Consider the following 20,035-nt stretch of genomic DNA (forward strand, 5'->3'; position numbering starts at 1 on the left):
ACATTTGTAAAAATTGAAATTTTATGACTAATGTACGTAAACCTTTTGGGAATTACGACGAAATAGTTTTTATCGATTGAGAAAGCACTAATTCAGTGATAATCAATGAAACATCCGTTCCACCACACCATCCACCATTTTTTAATGCAGACATCACGTGACTGTCATGGCGGATGGCGCTGGTAGTCTCTGCACAATTCACTGAGTTGCCCCTCTGACATTTTCGTGGCCGGGTCTCGTCTCGTCAGTGAAATTCATGGTAAGACATGGATTTTCAATTGTTTAGAAGTAGTTTTTCTAACAAACAAAAACAAAAGTGATTCAACAATTATTAACTACATCATTAACATCCTCAAGCCAACAATATAAACCCGTAATCGGTTACGTAAAAAATAAATTGATTAGAATACTCACTCGTGTCAACCTGGTGATCATCGAGTTTCCTGGCCTGATTATGTAAAGAGTTTTAAGAAGTTAGGAATCTCTTGTTTCTCAATGAAGCACGTAATTTTCCCATTAATCGACAACCAATAATTTTTGGTAATTTGTCGATCAAGAAATGATGTTTAATAATTTGAAGTTCATTAGTGTTGTTTCTGGTGGAACAGTCCTTGATAAAATTAGTTGAAACGTACTATATAAAAGCAGCAATTTTACTTAATTAGTATTTCAATTTGGGGTTAATAAAATTCTAATGGGCTTCAACAATGCAGTTCTATTTATTAAGTTAGTTACCAAAATGTCACAAAGTTGCCAATTTTCATGACTTGCCAAACATGAGTATTCTTGCTATTTTAGCAGGAATTTTTTTACAATTCAGTCGTGACATTTGAGAGGCCATTAAATCTTACATATTATTTCATTCTATTTATTTATTCAAATTATTATCGTTGGCTATTTTATTTATATTTATTTTATTCATACATTTCATTGTCATCAGCACATTTACAACAGAAAGAGTTCAAATGTAATGAAACACATCCCAGGGATTGACTTTGGGGAGTTACTGCTGATATCGTCTCACTGCTTATTTATTAATTGAGGGCCTAACACTTAATTTATTTATGTCCACAGTTTAATAACCTCGGACTCACCATGCTCCGCCAAACATGCAACCTTCTTCCCCTAACAGCTGCGACTCAGCAGCCCCAGCAGAGGGGTATGGCAACATTGAAGACAATCTCCATGCGTCTGAAGTCCGTAAAAAATATTCAAAAAATCACGCAGTCCATGAAGATGGTGTCAGCAGCAAAGTACAATCATGCTGAGCGTGATTTGAGACAGGCGAGACCACTTGGTGAGGGAACTAAACAATTTTATGAACAAGCGGAGATCGCTGCACCTGAGGGCTCACCAAAACAACTTGTTGTGGCCATTACTAGTGATCGAGGCCTCTGTGGAGCTGTTCACACTGGTGTTGCCCGTAATATTCGTGACACTTTGCTCGCTGATTCTCAACTGAGAGAGAATACCAAAATTATTTGTGTTGGAGAGAAGTCTAAAGCTATTCTGTCACGATTATTCCCGAATAATATTCTTTTTGTGGCTTCGGAGGTCGGCAGGAAGCCACCAACCTTTGGAGATGCTGTCAAAGTTGCTGCTGAGATCATGAACTCGGGGTATGTAATTACTTCCGAGTAAAGATTTTGCATTATTTTAAATTAAGGAATTGAGTAAAAGGCTAGAACTAGTAGCGATCGACGGTATTCGATAGAAGTGATTTGATCGTTACTTTACGCGTAATTAGTCATTTTTTCCTCCATTTCTGGCAATTTTTTTGATAGTATCATTCCGAATGGATCGGTACTAATTTGATTTCGAAAATGAGAAATGAGATATTCGCAATGAGATTGAAAAACTCAAAAAATATATCGTCCAATATTCGAAATGAATTTGATGTTTCGATAAAGTTTTCATTCTATTTAAAATTTTTTTTAAAACTCAATTATCTCAATTTTTTAAAAACTATCTCGGAAATTTTGTGCATACCGGGACAAAACTTTTGATTGATCTACAACACTGTTCGAGGGGGCTTCGAGACGAAGGTTTTGAAAAAATAAATAAATACATCGATCCATTAGTTTTGGAGATATTTGTGAACAAACATTAAAAAATAAATCGGTTTATCTCGAAGAATATTCTATAGGTCGAACTGTTCTTGTGCACAGAATTAGTCCTTTTTAAGACCTATGATCTGTAAAAATTTCAAATTTTTTTGAATTTTTTAACCAATTCATTGTTCGATTGTTTAAAAGTTGATGGCCCTCAACCTTCGTATATCTGTCATTGAGGTAATTCTCCATCATTTCCAATAAAAATTAAGAAAAGACAAAAATGTTTCCATTTGAAAGCGAAACTTTTCGAATGATGTATTTAGTTTTCTAATTTCTCAATAAAGTTTATGTAAATTTTTGCAAAAATTCAGTGAAAAAACCCGGATATTCGTTCACATCTATCGAACCTCATGAGCCATTAAATAATAATAATAATAATAATAATAATTGAAATCGATATATTTTTTCATGTCAATTCGATCAACTGTTGGTGACGAACATGAAATATTATTTCCCCTCCCAATAAATAATAAATTCGTCGACTTAACACTTGGGTTTTACTTTTATAAAAAATTCCCAGACGTTTCGCTTAATTCTCGATCATCTTCTGGATAAAACAGACCTTTTGGTAAAAACAATAATTACACATCAGTCCTGACATAGCACCACATTATATGCTAAACATTAAATCAATAATACGCCCCAAAAATTGATTAACGACGAATGAATTCATTAACTTTTCTTCTTGTTTCTCCAGATATGAATTCGGAAGTGGACGCATCGTCTACAACAAATTCAAGTCCGTAGTCTCGTACAAAGTGGACCAGCTTCCCCTGTTCGACAAGGCCGCAGTGTCAGCTGCCCCAAAAATGTCGATTTACGATTCCCTCGATGAGAGTGTGATCCAGAGCTACATGGAATTCTCTCTTGCCTCACTCCTGTTTTACTCAATGAAGGAAGGCGCATGCAGCGAACAATCCAGCAGAATGACGGCCATGGACAATGCCAGTAAAAATGCTGGAGAGATGATTGACAAACTCACTCTGACGTTCAATCGTACACGTCAAGCTGTCATTACCAGGGAGCTCATCGAAATTATCTCTGGTGCTGCTGCCTTGGATTGAGATAATTAAAGGACTTTACTGTACGCATTTGAAATGTTTCAATTGTGTAGTGAGTGCCACCAGCAAGTGAGAAAGAAAATGTTAATTGAAAAGTGTAGAGAAGTTTCATTGAATCATTTTATCGGTGATCACTGATTATTGATAAATAGTCTTTGAAGGGATTCCACTCTCACAGAATTTATTGATTAATAAATATGAGTAGAAATAGTATGTGTTTTTTTTTCTGGAAGTGAATTCCTTGATAAAAGTATCCGGTGGTATCGATCAATTATTTTTGAGGTAAAGGTCCCCCAAAAGCTCGGTTATGATGTGATTTTTACAGTTATTTAGTTGAAATTAGAGTTGGCAAGCTGCAGAGAGGTTAAAAAAAGTAATTTGGGAATGTCAATCGTACCTTCAACTTTATTGAATTGGATTCATCTTAGAATATCCTGAGATAAAAAATGCCTCAAGAGTACTTTACAGTAGTTATTATAATTGAACCTCAAGATGATTTGTGGTTCGACATACTAAGCAGTTGAGACCTAAGGTCGATAATCAGTTTTCCATATTTTTCCAACATAATTTTTTAAATTAATAGTCACTTGGTGATCTGTAGTGTCTATCTAATGCAAGCGTCAGGGCTTTTTGCAGGGATTATTCGATCAACATTGAAGTTTTTTGCCTCTAATTCTTGGACAATATCCTTTGCTTATTGGCTATGTCTCTCAATATTCACTGAAACATTTATTTTGTGTGAAGCTATGTCTTCGGATTCTGTAGGAGGCACTTACGATATACCTACTGGGGTGCCAGGAACAGTTGAGGATCCAGTTAACAGTTTCAGGTCATGGTTTGCCACGGTGGTACATCAATTTTAAGGTCAGACATTTGATAATATTTATGTCGATCTGCGGAAAGATATTTTCAATTACCGACAATTAATTTTTTCCAGTCTTCGATCATTTTATTTACAAGAAAGCTTTGATTGGGCTACAACAAAGACACCAAAGCCATAAGTTATCGAAACAAAGACATCTTTATTCGTATCTTTTCAGTGTATATATCGTTCTACTGATCTTCAATTGAAATGTCTATTCCTTTGGAGAAAAAAAAAATACCTAAAATCATACATTTTCATCATATCATAGCTTTGCTTTTCGTTGATCTCCAAAATCGTTTCGAAAGGTTTTCCAATGGCTCTACTTTGCAATACCAACCCCCTTTGACAAACAGACTAACATAACCTCTATTCGTTCTCCTCTCTCGATCGTCTAGCCAGAAGGGGTCCTAAATAACCTTGAAAAAGTCTATCGAAAATTCGTCACTACTAATTATTAGTGTGTTAAGACTTTCTCAAATAGAAAAATACCGCTTTATCATTTGCAAATGATTTTTTCAATTAAATCTCATCGTTCATTCCCATGAATATTTATCAGGAATATTATTAAATGCTTTTTTAATAATTTCTATTCAATTATAGGTTCCTAAATTATGAAACTATCTCTTCAATTTTTCCCAAATAATTTGTTATATCATTGTTTTATCCCTTGTTTTTCATAAATAGTCAGTCCTTTTGTCACAAAATTATCCAACCCCCAAGGACGGTTCTAACCCGCGATCTTACGAGCAACACTTGCACTAAACATAATAATTTGTGGTGTTTTCTTGAACAAGTCTAACCCAATAAACAATTATCAAACCCTAAACATCAGTGAACGTATATTAAATTTCTGATACAATTGTATCATGTTACTGAAACAACTGTCTGTAGTCATTAAATGATTACTAGGTTACTTTGTTATAAAACATTAGCCCATTTTGGAGTGACAATTCAACAAAATAATGGAGTACCACATTGATGATTTGCCAGACGAAATTTTAGAATACATTCTCAATCTCATTCCACCATACAAAAGCTTAAAGGAATGTATGATTGTCTCTAAACGATGGTCGTTGGCAGTGAAACGTAATTATCTCATCAGTCAATTTTTTATTCTATTTTCATAATGATATATTTCTTGACAGATGTCATGAATATTCCATCCCATCGACTATTTACAGATTTTTTTACAATATCATTTGTGTCCTGATGAATTCATTAAGTAAATGCATACAGTCTCGTTAGATTAGAAAAACTGGGTATTTTTATTTGAAATTCAAGTTGTCATTTTGTCAGGGATTAGATAACACGTCATTTTGGCTGTGTCAGCAGGTTTTTGGACATATTTTGAGGATATCCAATTATTTTTAGCAATTCTATACAAATCCACTGTAAATTGAAAAATTTTTCATCGTCAGATTTATCAATAAAATTGATCTGATTTTTTTTTCATTCATTACAATTTGGACAATTATTTTGATTTCAACATAATTGATTTTTGAATTTGATAATCGTATTATGTCATAATTAAACATTATTTTTTTCAGATATTCGTGATTTGTGACTAAATGATTAGAATTATTTAATATTCCGGAAACTTATTGTTTCAATTCTGAGTATTAAATTCATTGCTGATAGGAATTCGGAATGCGAATAATTTTTTTACGATTCTAGATAAACAGTTTTCTCATGTGATATAAGCCTTCTTGAGCTTTTACATTTTTTGTTCCTCAATTTCATGCTTACGATTCAATATCGAAATTCAGGCAAAATTATTTTGTCTTGTGTTTCCTTCGGGAAATAAAAATTACTGTAAAAATGATAACTAGGATGTCTCACATAGTTTGAATAATAAAATCGTTGTAATTATCGATGACCTTGAATTCAAATACAGAAACTCAAATGACTAAAAAATTTCAGATAAATTTCTCTGATCAAAATTTTGAAAAGATTTGGATATTCTCAAAATTATAATAAAATACAAACATATTCACAATTGTCCTTTCATTTTACAGGAGTTATGGAGCACAAAGAGTCATATTTTCACAGATCAGTGGGCTTTGGCTCGTTAGAATGGTCCGGCAATCTAGAAGATTCAGGGCCCACTCCAATAATCGGTGGACGTTTCTCCCACTCAGCCTGCACTTACAATAATTCAATGTATGTATTCGGTGGATGTACAAAAACAAGCACAACCTTTAACGATCTTTGGAAATTGGATCTTGACACGAGAAAATGGGATCGACCTCTTGCAAAGGGCAACTACCCATCTCCAAAAGCTTGTGCCTCAATGGTCTACTATAATGACAGTTTCATTCTCTTCGGTGGCTGGTCACATCCCTCAGGCTATCCCCCTTATCAACGACGCAGGTTATTCGACGAGCTTCATGTTTATTGTTTAAAAACAAATAGATGGTCGGTAATAGACACATTTGATGGACCTCCACCGACTGCTGCTCACTCAGCATCAATTCATGGAAATATAATGGTTGTCATTGGAGGCATTCACAACGATTACAACAGTTCGAATGACATTTGGTGTCTCAATCTTGATCATTATTATTGGTACAAGCCCGTGATATCTGATTTAAAACCTTCACCGAGATATGGACATTCCCAAATTCATTTAGATGACAAGCATATTCTGATCTTTGGTGGTTGTACTGGACCCCATGCAGCCATGAATGATGTCTGGTTATTGACAATGGATGGGCCAATTTGGGAATGGAAGCAGGTCAGCATGCTGGGCACCACCTGGGCGCCTACTAAAATCTGGTACCATCAGGCTTGCAGAGTTGGTAATCATGTGGTTATTTTAAATAGTAATAAACAATCTACCAAGCCAGGTGCTGTTGTCACCAAGGAAGTCAATAAATCACATCTGTTGCCACCACCCAGAAGACGCCCAGTTGTCGAGCACAAGGACGACAAGGATGAAAATGTTAATGGACGACATGGAAAATTAATTGGACGAAAAATGCATCTGCGAAGCACTTCTCCAAACAGTTCAATCTATTCTGGTTCTCAGCCACTTGAACTTAAATCTTTTGCACCAGTGGGTGTCCCTGATGTTGAAGAAAAACGTCGTCAAGCTAATCGTGCGAGACAACTCGAGTCATTGAGACGAATGCAGGAGAGAATTCAGAATCACAGAATTCAACAGAGAATTGTGAAACGAAAAACCGACAGACTTGGAATTTTTGTACTTGATATTGGACAAATTTTTGAGGAATGCGCTGCAACATGGATTTCTCATAGTCAGAATGAGTACAGTGGTCCTGAAGGACGAATTTTGTACTCGTTATTGTTGGGGCAAAGTGAATTAATTGTTTTTGGGGGAATTCGGAAGATTGTTAATACGATACAGGGAGAGATCGATGATGATGATGCTGAAGTTTTCAATGATATTCATTTTATAAAACCACCGCGATATGTTCTTTAAGTACTGCACGAGAACATATCACATATCATATTTCCTGAAATCATGTACATTGAATATCAAGGATTTATCAATGATTGATTAATAAATTCGAGATATATACATTTGATTACTAGAGTATAGAATTTCTATCACTTATTACTCTAGTTGGAATTTTTACAAGGTCAAAGTTTATCCTCTTTCTCCAAAATAGTAACATATTTATTGACAATTAATCGGATTCAATTATCGATGTTTAGAATTTTACAAATTCCTGACAAAGTACGTTTTTCGTTGATATCTCTGCATCGCACCAAAAATAAATTTGCTCTACCTTTTTAGTGAATTCAAATGATCGAAAGCTAGACAAATTTTTTCGAAAACTCGATCACAGAGCTTAACTCATTGGGTTATGGGAAAATCAACATTTTGTTAATAGTTAAAGATAAAAATCTGAATTTCTAATGATTAAACAAAAAAAAATTTTTTTTTATTTTTGACAGTTCGTAAAAAATAATCCATCCACTGGGAAAGAAATTCTATTATTTGTTTATAAGGAGAAAATGTGGGAAAAAAATACTTTCAGAAATTTAATTTAGATATTACTAACTATACATGATTTTTTCGAATTTTCCTCATGCAATTAATCGGAAAATGTGGCAACTGGAAAAATTGACGCCTGAGGGTAGACTGACTTTATGCTGAACATGTTTCCTTTTGTTCAATTCCATTACAATAATTACACTGTGTAATTGTTACAAAATTGAATTCTCATTTCTGAACACAAACGTATACGTAAATAATTTCAAAATCATCATTAAAAAGGTTATTTTTTTTCAATACAATGTACAATTTCCTTTTATTCAATCAATATGTAAGTTTAAAACACGATGCCAAGGCAACAGTCTCCAAAAGACCTGTTTTCCATCATAACTACTTAATCATCATTTCCATCTGCATCAATTTTCAAGCTTCCAAACACTTGCGAAGGAATAAGTTGTTTCTCAACTGGCACTTCCTCCTCCATTTGTGCATCATCCTGACTATCTCCTTCCTCCTCATCGTCATCCATATCAATATCAATCTCATCAGGATTATGAACTTGAGTACTCTTTGCCCCTCCTTCCGTAACCCCTCGTACAAATGAAATGCCATCCTTCGGTGGCATAGCCCCACTCTGTCCTGTCGCAGCAACTTTGCTATCCAACAACCTCATGGCATCGGGAACATCATTACTCTGAATAGACGTCGCTGTATTCAACATCTGAGCTGACATCATATTAATCTGTGTATTATACATCGCCTGTACACTACGTTTTATCCTCAACATTTCCCTCATTGTGTCCTCATTACCATGTCTAACCTCAAAATCCTTCCACACCTGCCAAAAATTTGAAGTCACTCGTGGATCACAAATTTGACTGCAATGACTATAAATTGCTCTCGCACGATCCACCTCTCCAAGCTTTGTTTCCATATCAGCAAAACGTAGAGACATTTCCCTAGTATTTTCCTCATTCAGAACATCAATAGCTTTTTCATAAATCTGTCGAGTCTTCGGGATTCCATATATATCCGCAGCCTTTTCAATATAAATATTGAACATACTGAATTTCTCCTCATTAGGAACTTTTTCAGTGGCTCGTTCATACACCGACATAACACGACTCTTCAGCCCATGTTCCTCTTCAAACTTAGCATAAAGTTGATAAAATATCTTGGCATATTTTGGAGGACAATGCTCCAAGCACTGTTCAAATAAATCCCTCGTTCTCTCCAGCTTGTCGCCACCATATCTCTGAAGGAATTTCTCAAGATATCTCTTCCAAATATCATAAACATTAGGCCACTTGAACAGAGCAATTCCCTTCTCATACGCCCTGAAAGCCTCTTCAAAATAGTTCTTCTCCTCCAAGAAGAGCCCATAACTCATAATAATATGAGGAGTAGCAATTTTCAAATCAATAATCTTATCGTAAACAGCTTTGCAGGTCCTAAATGTCCCATAACACTCTTCCAAATCGGCATAGAGACACCAGACCTTCAGAGACTTATAAAGTCTCATCTGCACCGTCTCAGATTCATCATGATATGCAACTCTCCTAGAAGGCATTGCTGTTGCTCGGTGCATAAGCTTGAGTGCACCATTGAAATTTCCATGATCAATTTCCATTTCAGCCCACGCACACCAAACAGACGCTAAATCATCGACTTTCGTATAGGGTACCCTAGTTGCCTCTTCGAAAACAGCCCTGGCATCGTCCAACTGATTATTAGTCTCGTAAAATTTGGCAAATGATACCCAGAGTGTGTGAAGTTTACCAACAGCCAGCTGAGGTTGAACTGTGTGTACTGCCTCCATGTATGTGCTAATTATCTCATGAGGTTGATTCTCATAAAGTCTGACACGTTTGTGCCACTCCTGAACGTTGTGAGGATTTTGTCGAAGCATAACAGAATTAAGAAGCAATAATCGTCTGTCCATCAGGTGTTCGAATCTTGCTAACCTCAATTCAAGATCAATATCATCCTCTGGTGTAGGATTTGGATTATTGGCAGCCTCTTCCATTCGTTTACTGAGACTGAGTTCCTCAAACTGTGCATAAGCATCGAACACTTGAGTGAAATCTCTGACAGTTGTTACTGTTTGAATGGCTTCCTCGTAGATGTCACGTGCTCGTTCGAATAAACCAGAACGAACATAATAATCAGCCAGGGCATTCCAGAGGGGCCCCAATTGATCGGTATATCTTCTTAAACCTCCTCTGATGATAGCATCGACGTTCAAGCTCTTGATCTTCGTTGGATTCTTGGAGATGAGATTGCAAAGTTCATTCCATAACTGATGATTTGACTTTCCATGTTTTGATACAAAGTCGTCTTGATTAACGATGTAAGCGAGTTTCACAGCAGCTTCGTCGAGACGTCCAATTGTTATTAAATACTCGATGTAATCCTCGGTATCCTCGGGGGCCAATTTCAAGTATCTCCGGAAAACTCGAACTGCTGTTTCAGCGATATCGTGTTTGCTTACGAAGTCTAGATATAATGGCCATATCCTGTGGTGCTGAGTGATGGGAAGTGCTCGAAGGGCTCGATCAAATACTTGACGAGTTCTTGTTATGTAACACTGTTCTGTCATGAGGCCGCAGTATTCTATCCAAATTCTGGGCATTTTATGCATGAATACAAGGGCCCTTTCATAATCGTTGTTGACGTCTTCGTACATCTTATCGTCGATGCATTTTGTTTTTAATTGTGTACGACGATTACACAGATAGTGATACCAGAGTTTATAGCTGCCTGGAAGCTTCTCCAGGGCACGACGGAAGACGATGTTGAGATTTGGTGATTTTGTGTTCTTGAGGTGATCGATGTAGCGCTGCCAGTGCTTCATGGAATAGGGATTGCGGAGCATTTCCTCTTCGTAGGGCCAGTCATCTTCGCTCTAAAATGTAAAATCGATTGTTAGATGTTTATTTAGTTAGTTCTTTATTCTGTTGTATTTATCTTAAGGACAAATACATTTTTTTGTTTTTTGTTTATTCAAATATTTTGAACCCGATGAGTTTATTATCCACTGATATATAAAACTGATTATATAGTAAGTCGTAATGAGTTATCATCTGATCTATTTTAAGTACAAATTTGGAAATTAACGAGGAATCTATCAATAATTTTCACCAGTGTGAGGTCCATTGTACGTAGGAAAAACTTTATGGTAAAGTGGGAAACAATTATTTTTGTGTAGAGAAATGATTATCGTAATTCTTTCTTCATTATAGAAGGGGAATTGGCAGAGGACGTGGTCCAAATGTTCTCCTGTCTGGCCACATTTGCCCTTTGGAGAGTCAACAATCAACCAGGCTATGGTGATTACAGTGAGTCTTATTTATTAATCCGTGATGTCATCCTTCGCGAGAGTTCCTTTCCTACAATCCAGGGTTTCTACCGTTGCCATCAAAATATTCAAACTATTCTTTGCCCCTTGGTCAGACCTGCCTCATCGCACCAGCTCTGAGGTTTTTGATAGCTCTCTATTTTACAAAGCTCGCAAAGGTGAGGGAAAGGAATAGTACAATAGGGGTACAAATACCTGTAAATAGAGATAGGTATTTGAATGTATCGAACTTGGTCGATCTAAAAACTTAGTGCCGGGGATATCAACGGAATCGTATGCAATAAGGAACAAAGAAAGAACTTGCGTCCAAAAAAATATACTTCGTAGAATCTACGATATCTTTCTTTCAGTGATCACGTGGAAATTTTGGGCTTTATGGAGATGAAAGAATGATTTTGTCTGGAAGTAGAAAAGTCAGATTATCACGTGACCCCTTTGGAAGACGTAATTTAAGGCTCGGATGGAGTGTCAATGTTTGAGTAAATGTAGGGAGAACTTTATGGGCCAAAAAGGGGTTCAATCATCAAAATTTCAGTTAAACTACTTACAGACCAGAATGGACTAGGAGGTTCGCCCAAATTTTACATAATTGGCACTTGCGGTCTCATAAAGTGAAATTATCGTGTGCTAAGATGAAGTCATTCCATCCGGGCTTCAATGCTGATTATTCCAATATATAAAGAATAATTTAATGAAACAGCCAAATTTATAAACCTGAATAGTGCAGACTGAGAGACCGAATTTCCCCTGACAAGAATATTTATTAATTAACTACAAAAAGAATGGACTTGACATTAGCATGTCTTAGGGGAATATTTATATAATTTACTGGTGGCAAGTCAAGATATTTGATACGAGAAATGTATTTTTCTCGAGGGTAATTTCAAGGAGATACCGTTTGCCTAATTTTTCTTTCATCAGAAACAATCACATTCAGTCATATTGAGCAAACATTTTGCATCAGAAGGGCCCTGTCATTGAGAGGTTAAGCACAAGATACGTCATTCCACGAGACAATTTTTCATGATTGGAAAATATTTCGGCAAGTACTTCCTACGAAGATAATATATTATGAACTATATCAGCAGATTAAATAGAGAATAGTGAATACAAGGAAAAAGTCAAAGTATTTAAAGGTTTTGAACTTACAATAACATAAGTGTTGCCACTAGAATCAATTTTTTCACCCATTGTTGCGATGTTGTTCTTCTCTATTCTGCAGTCAAAACAAACGCACTAACAATACATTCGAAATACCAGTCGTTTTATTTATTTATGTTGTGAAGAATCGTCAAAAATACATTTGCAAGAGAATTAGGGTTAGAAAATGAAGCTGTTGGGGCCGTTAGCGGACTCTTCCCATAAGGATACGCTACAGTAGACGTTCAGTCTCATTGTTCAGACTAACTCCCAGGTATGTCCTGGGGGTGAATAAAATAGATGGCGCTATTGATCAGCCATTTTAATCCGCGAGTATTTGAATTATTATTATTATTGTCAAAATGAAATTTCAATGCCGTTGGAAAGTTTTGGAAAAAATCCAAAAGAACACCATAAAGACAAACAATGAATAAATTGACTGTCGTGAGAAAAACCATTGCACGAAGACATAAATCTCAGGTTGTTGAGTTTTAATCTAATTTATTACCCCCAAAACTCTGGATAAAGGCTGTTCTTTGTAAAACTAAAGCGTGAAGACAAAAGTCAAGTCAACAGTCGCGGTCCCAAGTCGTGAAACTTGAGCACTGTTTATTTTAAAGGATTTCTGGATTACATCTTCGACACTTGTGGCATCCATTGTTCATTGTTTTGATTGTACCGGGAGAAATCTAAACCTTTCCAAGAGGAGGACTTGCGTGCGCCACTTTTGGAGAATGGTGGGGGTTAGTGAACTCAACCCTTAGAAGTTTAAGTTGAGATAAGTTACTATTATTACAAACTTTCTGCTAGCAGCTTCTCTCCATTAGTCTGTTCAATTAGTTTGCAAGAGCTTAATAAGGATCAGTTATAAGAATAATTTTTGTATAAGGATCCAATTTACTGTTAGTTTTTACAAAATAAAAGTGTTAGTGTGCTCTTCTAAGCAGTTGTGTTATTAATTTACTATTGAATTACCCAATAATTCAATTATCCTCAACCTGGAGAAATAGACTTCGATGGAGTCCTCGTCAACCCCAAAAATCAACCTCATTTTTCTACCCCCCTTTTCTAGCCCCTGTGGAGACAATTTTTTTTACCCCGTCGGCAATTTATGAAATGGGGTAGTGGGGGTAGAAAAATGGGGTTGATTTTTATAGGTACAGATCGACTCAGAATCACCCCCTGAGTCGACTTCCACGCTCCTGTGGAGACATTTTTTTTTACCCCGTCGGCCATCTTGGTAAAGAGGTAGTGAGGGTGGAAAAATGGGGTTGAAATTTATAGGTACCGATCGACTCAGAAGAAAACCATTCTCGTCATTGGTGGATCCAAGAGGGAATATACTGCTGAGAGTTGGGCACGAGATGCTGAGTCTAATTATGAAACTATTGAAAAATACGATACTTTTACTGGGTGAGCATTGATTTTAAAAGGGATAATGGGTTAATGGGTTAACAGGTGGTAAGTGAATCGGTTCCTAGATGGCTTTAGTCCATTTTGGGTGCGATTACGAGGAACAGGATGCCGTTCCTTTTTTTTCAAATAAATATTCACACATATTAATTCGCTTTGATTTATTAAGAGCTCGAAAATTTTCGGTTAATAATTTGTTAATAAATAAAAAAATAAATAAATGAACACGCTTTTAAGATGAGAGTTTCATAGTCTGCTCTCTCACAAGCGGTCGTAGAGTTACCCGATCAATATATTAAAGGAGAAAAATGTATCTGTTATTGAATGGGGTCACGTGAATTCAGAAAGGGTCACGAGGGTCTATTTGTGTTAAGCTACGCCTCCTAGCAGCTCACCGTAAAAGCTAATTGAGAGGAAATGACCCCTAGATTTTTGCACAGATTGAACTTGAGAGAGTCTTTTAATAGTCAAACATTTTGTTTTTTTACAGGGTAAGAGGGATATTAATTATTGTCACCTTAAAAATCCAACTATCATTTTAATTTATTGATTCGGCGATCCTTGTTTCCTACATAATTTCCATATCTCTTGCAGTGTCTTTTTTTTTAAGAAATGGTCAATCATCATTCGAATTACCATTTGATATAATTCTCTTGAGGTATTTCGATTAATGATTAACCATCCACGTTCTAGAATTTGGGATACACAGAATACAAAGGGAGATCTGTTGGGATTTGTCGTGGACCTTTCTCAAGAAATTTACGTTTGAATTTATGGGGTTATGGCGACGCCAGTAAATCAACAGGCGTCCAATATTTGTATTAACGCCCTTTGTACGTTCGTTATTTTCAACTGTTTATTTTCCAATTATTTATCCTATTTCTTTCATGAATAAACACTCTGTTATTGAATTTTAGAAAAGACGCCATTGTTCACCAGAGCACACGTATTCAGCTACGCAGTATCAATAAGAATAAAATAATTAAATTATTAATGAAATTAAATGGGACATCCTGGAATTTAAATTGACCGCCAGGTGCGCAACGCTACCTAGTTACCAACGGCCAATGGACGTAACAGAACCGCCCGGCAGAAGTCACTAGACACCATGCGGTTAGGCATGTGGTGTGCTTGAAGCATCCTAACCTCATTCAGTGCAAAGAAACACATGTACAAGCACACCTCAAGGAACACTGGAACCGTACTAATAAAACCATGCCAGTATTATTTTAAACAATAGAAAAAATTCTAAAACAAAAATGTCGTCGCCAGAGGGAAACATCACACAGCACAAGTCACATCGTGAGCGAAATGCGGGGCGAAAAGCCGAAAAGAAAAAGGGGAAGAAGCGTCAGAATGATGAGCTAACAGACAAACAGCGAAATCCAAAAGCCTTCACCTTTAATTCTGCAGTGAAAGCAGAGAGAAGATTCCGAAGGAAACAGGACATCGAGACCAAAAAACAACATATTCCAGTGGTGGACAGAACCCCAGTGGAGCCTCCTCCAATTTTAGTAGCTGTCGTTGGTCCTCCAAAGGTCGGAAAATCACTGCTAATCCAATGTTTGATAAAGAGTTACGTACGTCAGCCTCTCAGTAACATAGTGGGTCCTGTGACAATAGTCTCAGGTAAAAAACGAAGAATAACTTTCATGGAGTGCAACAACGATATAAACAGCATGATAGACATTGCTAAAGTAGCAGATCTGGTGCTGCTGCTGGTCGATGCTTCTTTCGGCTTTGAAATGGAGATTTTTGAGTTCTTGAACATTTGCCAGGTGCATGGAATGCCTCGAATCATGGGAGTGCTGACTCACCTGGACCTTCTCAGTAACGCCAAACAGTTGAAGAAGACGAAGAAAATTCTCAAGCACAGATTTTGGACCGAGGTATATCAAGGAGCCAAATTATTCTATCTTTCTGGTCTTCTACATGAGGAGTATCTTCGTAACGAGGTGAAGAATTTAGCTAGATTCATTTCAGTCATGAAGTTCAGGCCTTTGGTCTGGAGAACAACGCATCCGTATTTGTTAGCTGATAGAGTTGAAGACCTAACCTCACCTGAGACTATAAGGCAGAATCCCAAGGTGGACAGAACGATCAGCTTGTATGGATATGTCAGGGGTGTTCCACTCACCAAAGAATCATCAATTCATATTCCTGGCTGTGGAGATTTGAGAATAAAAGATGTCAGCTTTCTTCCTGATCCCTGTCCTCTGCCTGAGCAGATTAAAAAACGAATGCTGGTGGAAAAGGAGAGGCTTATTTACGCCCCTTTCTCGGGAGTTGGAGGTATTGTGTATGACAAAGATGCAGTTTATGTTGAGTTAGGGGGAAGTCATTCTCACAAGGAAGAGAACACTGGAATGATTTCGTCGTTAATGGAAACTCAGGGGACTCTGGACGAAAAATTGGAGAAGAGTGAAATGCAATTCTTCAGTGGAGCTGGTTATATCAAATCTGGGGAAGTTGAGGAAGAGATGAACTGTGGATATGGACAAGTGAATATTGTGGATGGTGGGAGAATCCGAAGGAAAGTTGTTTTTGGGGATTCTGGAGATGGTGACGAGGAGAAAGGTGATGAAGATGGTGAAGATGATGAAGATGATGAAGATGATGAAGGTGATGAAGATGGACAGCTTGAAAATTTTGAAGAAGTCGCCGGAGATGGCGAATCTCTTGGCAAAAGAAAAATGGCTTCCCACACAGTCGACAAATTGTCGAAAAGACCGAAGATCGAAGGTGAGCCAGACGATTTGGAGCTGGAATTGACTTCATTGAGAGCTCAAGCTGCAACAGAAAATTTGAAATCATTCTCTGAGGCACCAGTAGTTCATCAACCCTTGTCCAAAAACCCAACTTGTCAAATTAAGGATAAAATAGCGGAGGGTCTCACTAAATTTTCATCCATTTCCGAACAAATGAAATCGAGAAGAGACTCTGCGAGTGTGTCAGACGATGACGAGAGCTTCGACGAACTATCAGACAACGATATTGACAGACAATCAATATCAGGCGTCTCTGACAACGCCAAATCTGAAGGAGAAACAGACGACGAAGAAGATGGTGGAGATTCAGACGATGAAGGTTTCCAATGGAAGACAGATTTGGCGAAAAAGGCGCGAGAATCTTTCCTCAATCGACAACAGTCTAATGTGAATCTCATGAAGCTCGTCTACGGGGTTTCGGGTTCACTGAAAACCGATGAAAGTCAGGATGATGATGACAACGAGGATGAGAATGTTGGGGGAATTTTCAAAGTCGTTTCAGAAAAACAAAAGCAAAAGCTCGAAGAAAGAGAGCTCAAGAATAGGGAAGAGTCAGTCTATCATTCAGAGGATCACCACAGGGACTGGACAACAGAGGACAATAAACTCTGTTTGATAAATCGTTTCGTTACAGGCAAATGGAAGGAATCCGAAGATGCTGAGAAGCTTCTCGAACTTGACGACTTGGAAGAGGACGACGAAGAAGTCTTTGGGGATTTTGAAGACCTGGAGACTGGGGAAAAGGTGCAGGGAGATACAGCCAAACCCCCTAAAGAGTTGCCCACCGATGAGGCTGATGAGAGGAAGAAGCTGCTCGAGAAAAAGAGAAAGCTCAAGCAACAATTCGATTCTGAATACGACAACACCGAGACCAAGAGCTACTACGATGACCTCAAGCAGGAGGTGGAGAAGCAGGCGCAGTTGAATAAATCTGAGTTTGAAGGGCTGGATGATGACCTCAGGATTCAACTCGAAGGCTTCAGACCTGGAATGTACGTCAGAGTTGAATTGGAATCAGTTCCTTGCGAGTTTATAACAAATCTGGATCCAACGTATCCCCTGATTGTCGGGGGTCTTCTCCATGGCGAGGAGAACATTGGATACGTCCAAGGGAGATTGAAGAAGCACAGGTGGTACTCCAAGATCCTCAAGACTAGAGATCCACTGATTCTCTCGGTTGGATGGAGAAGATTCCAGACGATTCCGATTTACTCGAAACTGGAGGACAACTTGAGGAATAGGATGATCAAGTACACGCCTGAACACGTCGCCTGTATGTCCCACTTCTGGGGACCAATTACTCCTCAAGGGACTGGGTTTCTCGCTGTCCAGGACGTTTCAACGAGAATTCCTGGCTTCAGAATCGCAGCTACTGGAACAATTCTGGAGTTGGACAAGAGCACGAGAATTGTTAAGAAGCTGAAGCTGACGGGGGTTCCCATGAAGGTGTACAAAAAAACCGCTTTCATCAAGGACATGTTCAATTCTACCCTGGAAGTCGCCAAGTTCGAGGGAGCCAGGATCAAAACGGTGTCCGGGATCAGGGGAATGATTAAAAAAGCTGTTAGCAAACCCGAGGGCTGTTTCAGAGCAACTTTTGAGGATAAAATTCAACTGAGTGACATCGTCTTCTGCAGAACTTGGTATAAAATTGATGTTCCCAGGTTTTATAATCCTGTGAACTCGCTGCTACTACCGGCGGAGCAGAAGAACCAGTGGAAGGGGATGAAGACCACTGGACAGCTGAAACGAGAGGGCAATGTCAAGGCCCTGCCCAATAAGGATTCACTCTACACGAAGATTGAGAGGCAGCCGAGAGTCTTCAAGCCACTGATTATTCCTAAGAATCTCCAGAAGGAACTGCCTTACAGAGATAAACCCAAGTTGGCACCTCTCCCGAAGAATGGAGTGAAAACGTTTAAGGATAAGAGAGTGGCGGTTGTCAGGGACGTCAGGGAGGAGAAGGTTGCCAAGTTGATGAAGTCCATTAGGACTAATTATGCTAATAAACAGGAAAAGCTGAAGGAGGCGACCAAGGCGAGGATGAGCGCTTATCAGAAGAGGGTCGAGGCCGAGGAGACTAGGAAGCTGAAGAGGCAGAAAGAACTCAAGAAACAGGTGTTTAGAACTTTGAGCAAGATGGAGATCAAGGAAAAGAAGATGCAGGGCGGGAGGCGGTAATCATTGTATATTGTGTAAAATATATTTTGTTAAATATGTTGTTAAAATTTATCTTTGGTGTCTTTTTCTTTTATCACCTGATATTTGGAGGATGATGAACAAATTTATGGTCTTTAGAACTCCTTGGGAGACATTTTTTGTAGTGGAAGAGCATAGGGAATAGAAAGCCACGGGTTAGACAATTTTTACAAATTTCTAGAACGAATTGTGGGTCAAGAGGTCGGTCAAATCTCCATCTTATTTTTGGAACAAATTTTGTTTATTCTGTTTGACGGAAATTAGGAAACATCTGATAATTCAAGTGCAAACGTCGTTTAGTGAGTTTCTTAGGGAATATAAAATCTATAAGATTTGGGTCATTCTGACTAATCTGAGGTAGAGAGAACTCAAGAAACAGGTGTTGAGAACTTTGATTAGGATGGAGACGAAGGAAATGAAGATGCAGAGCGGAAAATGGTAATGACTCCATATTTTTCTGAATGTATGTTCTTAAATATTTATCGTTGGTGGCTTTTTCGTTTATCATCTGATATTTGGAGAACGATCGACAAATTTATGATCTTTAGAACTTTCTGGGTGACATTTTTTCTACTGCGAAGAGGTACTGTAGACATTTTCGTGGAGTTGATGGGAAATATCAGCCAAAGTCGTATGAATCGAACTATCAAAATCAACGGTGGCACTTCCACGGCTGGGGACATCACTAGCGTTCACGTGGGGGAACTTAGCCTCCAGATCTGAGCCTCTACTTTAGTTAAATTCTCTTTGTATGAAAGATAGAGCTTGACCAACGTTCATGTTATCACAACGTATAAAATTTTCAGAATTTAAATTATGCGACAGTTTTAATTAGGGCTTATGATTTTTTAATTCCGTTTTTCGCAACGAAATATGCAGCGTTACTATCTTCCATGAGCTATCAATCTCTCAAACTCACCTTTACAATTATATTGTTATGTAATTTGTCGTTATCACAGTTAATTCTCTTAGAATAGTCCATATTTATAAAGAAAATAATAATTCATAATTTTTTTTAACAAAACTATATTGTTGACTTAAAAAAAATTAATTGTTGCTGAAATGTTCTAATATTTGAACCATTTAAGCTGTTCTTTCCCGTAAATAATAAATAACTGAAAGCTATGATTCTTCTGAAATGATTAAAATCTTTTTG

The 20,035-nt window shown here is 37.6% G+C and overlaps 4 protein-coding genes across 11 annotated transcripts; 3 read left to right on the forward strand and 1 right to left on the reverse strand.

Annotated features, from left to right (window-relative positions):
• The first annotated feature begins 122 nt into the window (after nucleotides 1-122).
• Nucleotides 123-3,386, forward strand: LOC135159988 (ATP synthase subunit gamma, mitochondrial). 3 transcript variants are annotated; one of them, XM_064116094.1, is made up of 3 exons: nucleotides 123-259; nucleotides 1,075-1,619; nucleotides 2,812-3,386. In XM_064116094.1, exons 1-3 carry the CDS (start codon nucleotides 257-259, stop codon nucleotides 3,176-3,178), a joined length of 915 nt encoding a protein of 304 aa, XP_063972164.1. In that variant the 5' UTR covers nucleotides 123-256; the 3' UTR covers nucleotides 3,179-3,386. The 3 variants fall into 3 exon arrangements, with proteins under 3 accessions (XP_063972164.1, XP_063972167.1, XP_063972166.1); XM_064116097.1 differs by lacking the exon at nucleotides 123-259 and adding an exon at nucleotides 309-456; XM_064116096.1 differs by lacking the exon at nucleotides 123-259 and adding an exon at nucleotides 390-540.
• Nucleotides 3,387-4,817: 1,431 nt separating this feature from the next.
• LOC135159982 (F-box only protein 42) lies at nucleotides 4,818-7,588 on the forward strand. Its single transcript, XM_064116083.1, has 2 exons — nucleotides 4,818-5,126; nucleotides 6,056-7,588. Exons 1-2 carry the CDS (start codon nucleotides 5,003-5,005, stop codon nucleotides 7,480-7,482), a joined length of 1,551 nt encoding a protein of 516 aa, XP_063972153.1. The 5' UTR covers nucleotides 4,818-5,002; the 3' UTR covers nucleotides 7,483-7,588.
• A 328-nt stretch (nucleotides 7,589-7,916) lies between these two features.
• On the reverse strand, nucleotides 7,917-12,758 carry LOC135159977 (pre-mRNA-splicing factor syf1 homolog). Of its 6 annotated transcripts, none has more exons than XM_064116075.1 (5): nucleotides 12,509-12,758; nucleotides 12,255-12,412; nucleotides 11,908-12,019; nucleotides 11,143-11,554; nucleotides 7,917-10,906 (listed from the first exon to the last, which is right to left on the reverse strand). In XM_064116075.1, the coding sequence occupies exons 4-5, from the start codon at nucleotides 11,155-11,157 to the stop codon at nucleotides 8,396-8,398; spliced, it is 2,526 nt and encodes an 841-aa protein (XP_063972145.1). In that variant the 5' UTR covers nucleotides 11,158-11,554; nucleotides 11,908-12,019; nucleotides 12,255-12,412; nucleotides 12,509-12,758; the 3' UTR covers nucleotides 7,917-8,395. The 6 variants fall into 6 exon arrangements, with proteins under 6 accessions (XP_063972145.1, XP_063972143.1, XP_063972141.1 ...); XM_064116073.1 differs by having other exon boundaries at nucleotides 11,908-12,106; XM_064116071.1 differs by having other exon boundaries at nucleotides 11,908-12,106; nucleotides 12,189-12,412.
• Nucleotides 12,759-14,894: 2,136 nt separating this feature from the next.
• On the forward strand, nucleotides 14,895-18,916 carry LOC135159974 (ribosome biogenesis protein BMS1 homolog). The gene has a single exon (XM_064116062.1). The coding sequence runs from the start codon at nucleotides 15,172-15,174 to the stop codon at nucleotides 18,859-18,861; it is 3,690 nt and encodes a 1,229-aa protein (XP_063972132.1). The 5' UTR covers nucleotides 14,895-15,171; the 3' UTR covers nucleotides 18,862-18,916.
• The last annotated feature ends 1,119 nt before the right edge of the window (nucleotides 18,917-20,035 follow it).

The sequence above is a fragment of the Diachasmimorpha longicaudata genome, chromosome 3, assembly GCF_034640455.1.
Source record: "Diachasmimorpha longicaudata isolate KC_UGA_2023 chromosome 3, iyDiaLong2, whole genome shotgun sequence".
Lineage (NCBI taxonomy): Eukaryota > Metazoa > Arthropoda > Insecta > Hymenoptera > Braconidae > Diachasmimorpha > Diachasmimorpha longicaudata.

Coding starts and splice junctions, on each gene's coding strand:
- LOC135159988 (XM_064116094.1), top strand. Junction 1,620..2,811: donor GCTGAGATCATGAACTCGGG/GTATGTAATTAC, acceptor TTGTTTCTCCAG/ATATGAATTCGGAAGTGGAC.
- LOC135159982 (XM_064116083.1), top strand. CDS start 5,003: ATGGAGTACCACATTGATGATTTGCCAGACGAAATTTTAGAATACATT. Junction 5,127..6,055: donor ATGGTCGTTGGCAGTGAAAC/GTAATTATCTCA, acceptor TTCATTTTACAG/GAGTTATGGAGCACAAAGAG.
- LOC135159977 (XM_064116070.1), bottom strand. CDS start 12,550: ATGGGTGAAAAAATTGATTCTAGTGGCAACACTTATGTTATT. Junction 10,907..12,508: donor GTGGCAACACTTATGTTATT/GTAAGTTCAAAA, acceptor TTTACATTTTAG/AGCGAAGATGACTGGCCCTA.
- LOC135159974 (XM_064116062.1), top strand. CDS start 15,172: ATGTCGTCGCCAGAGGGAAACATCACACAGCACAAGTCACATCGTGAG.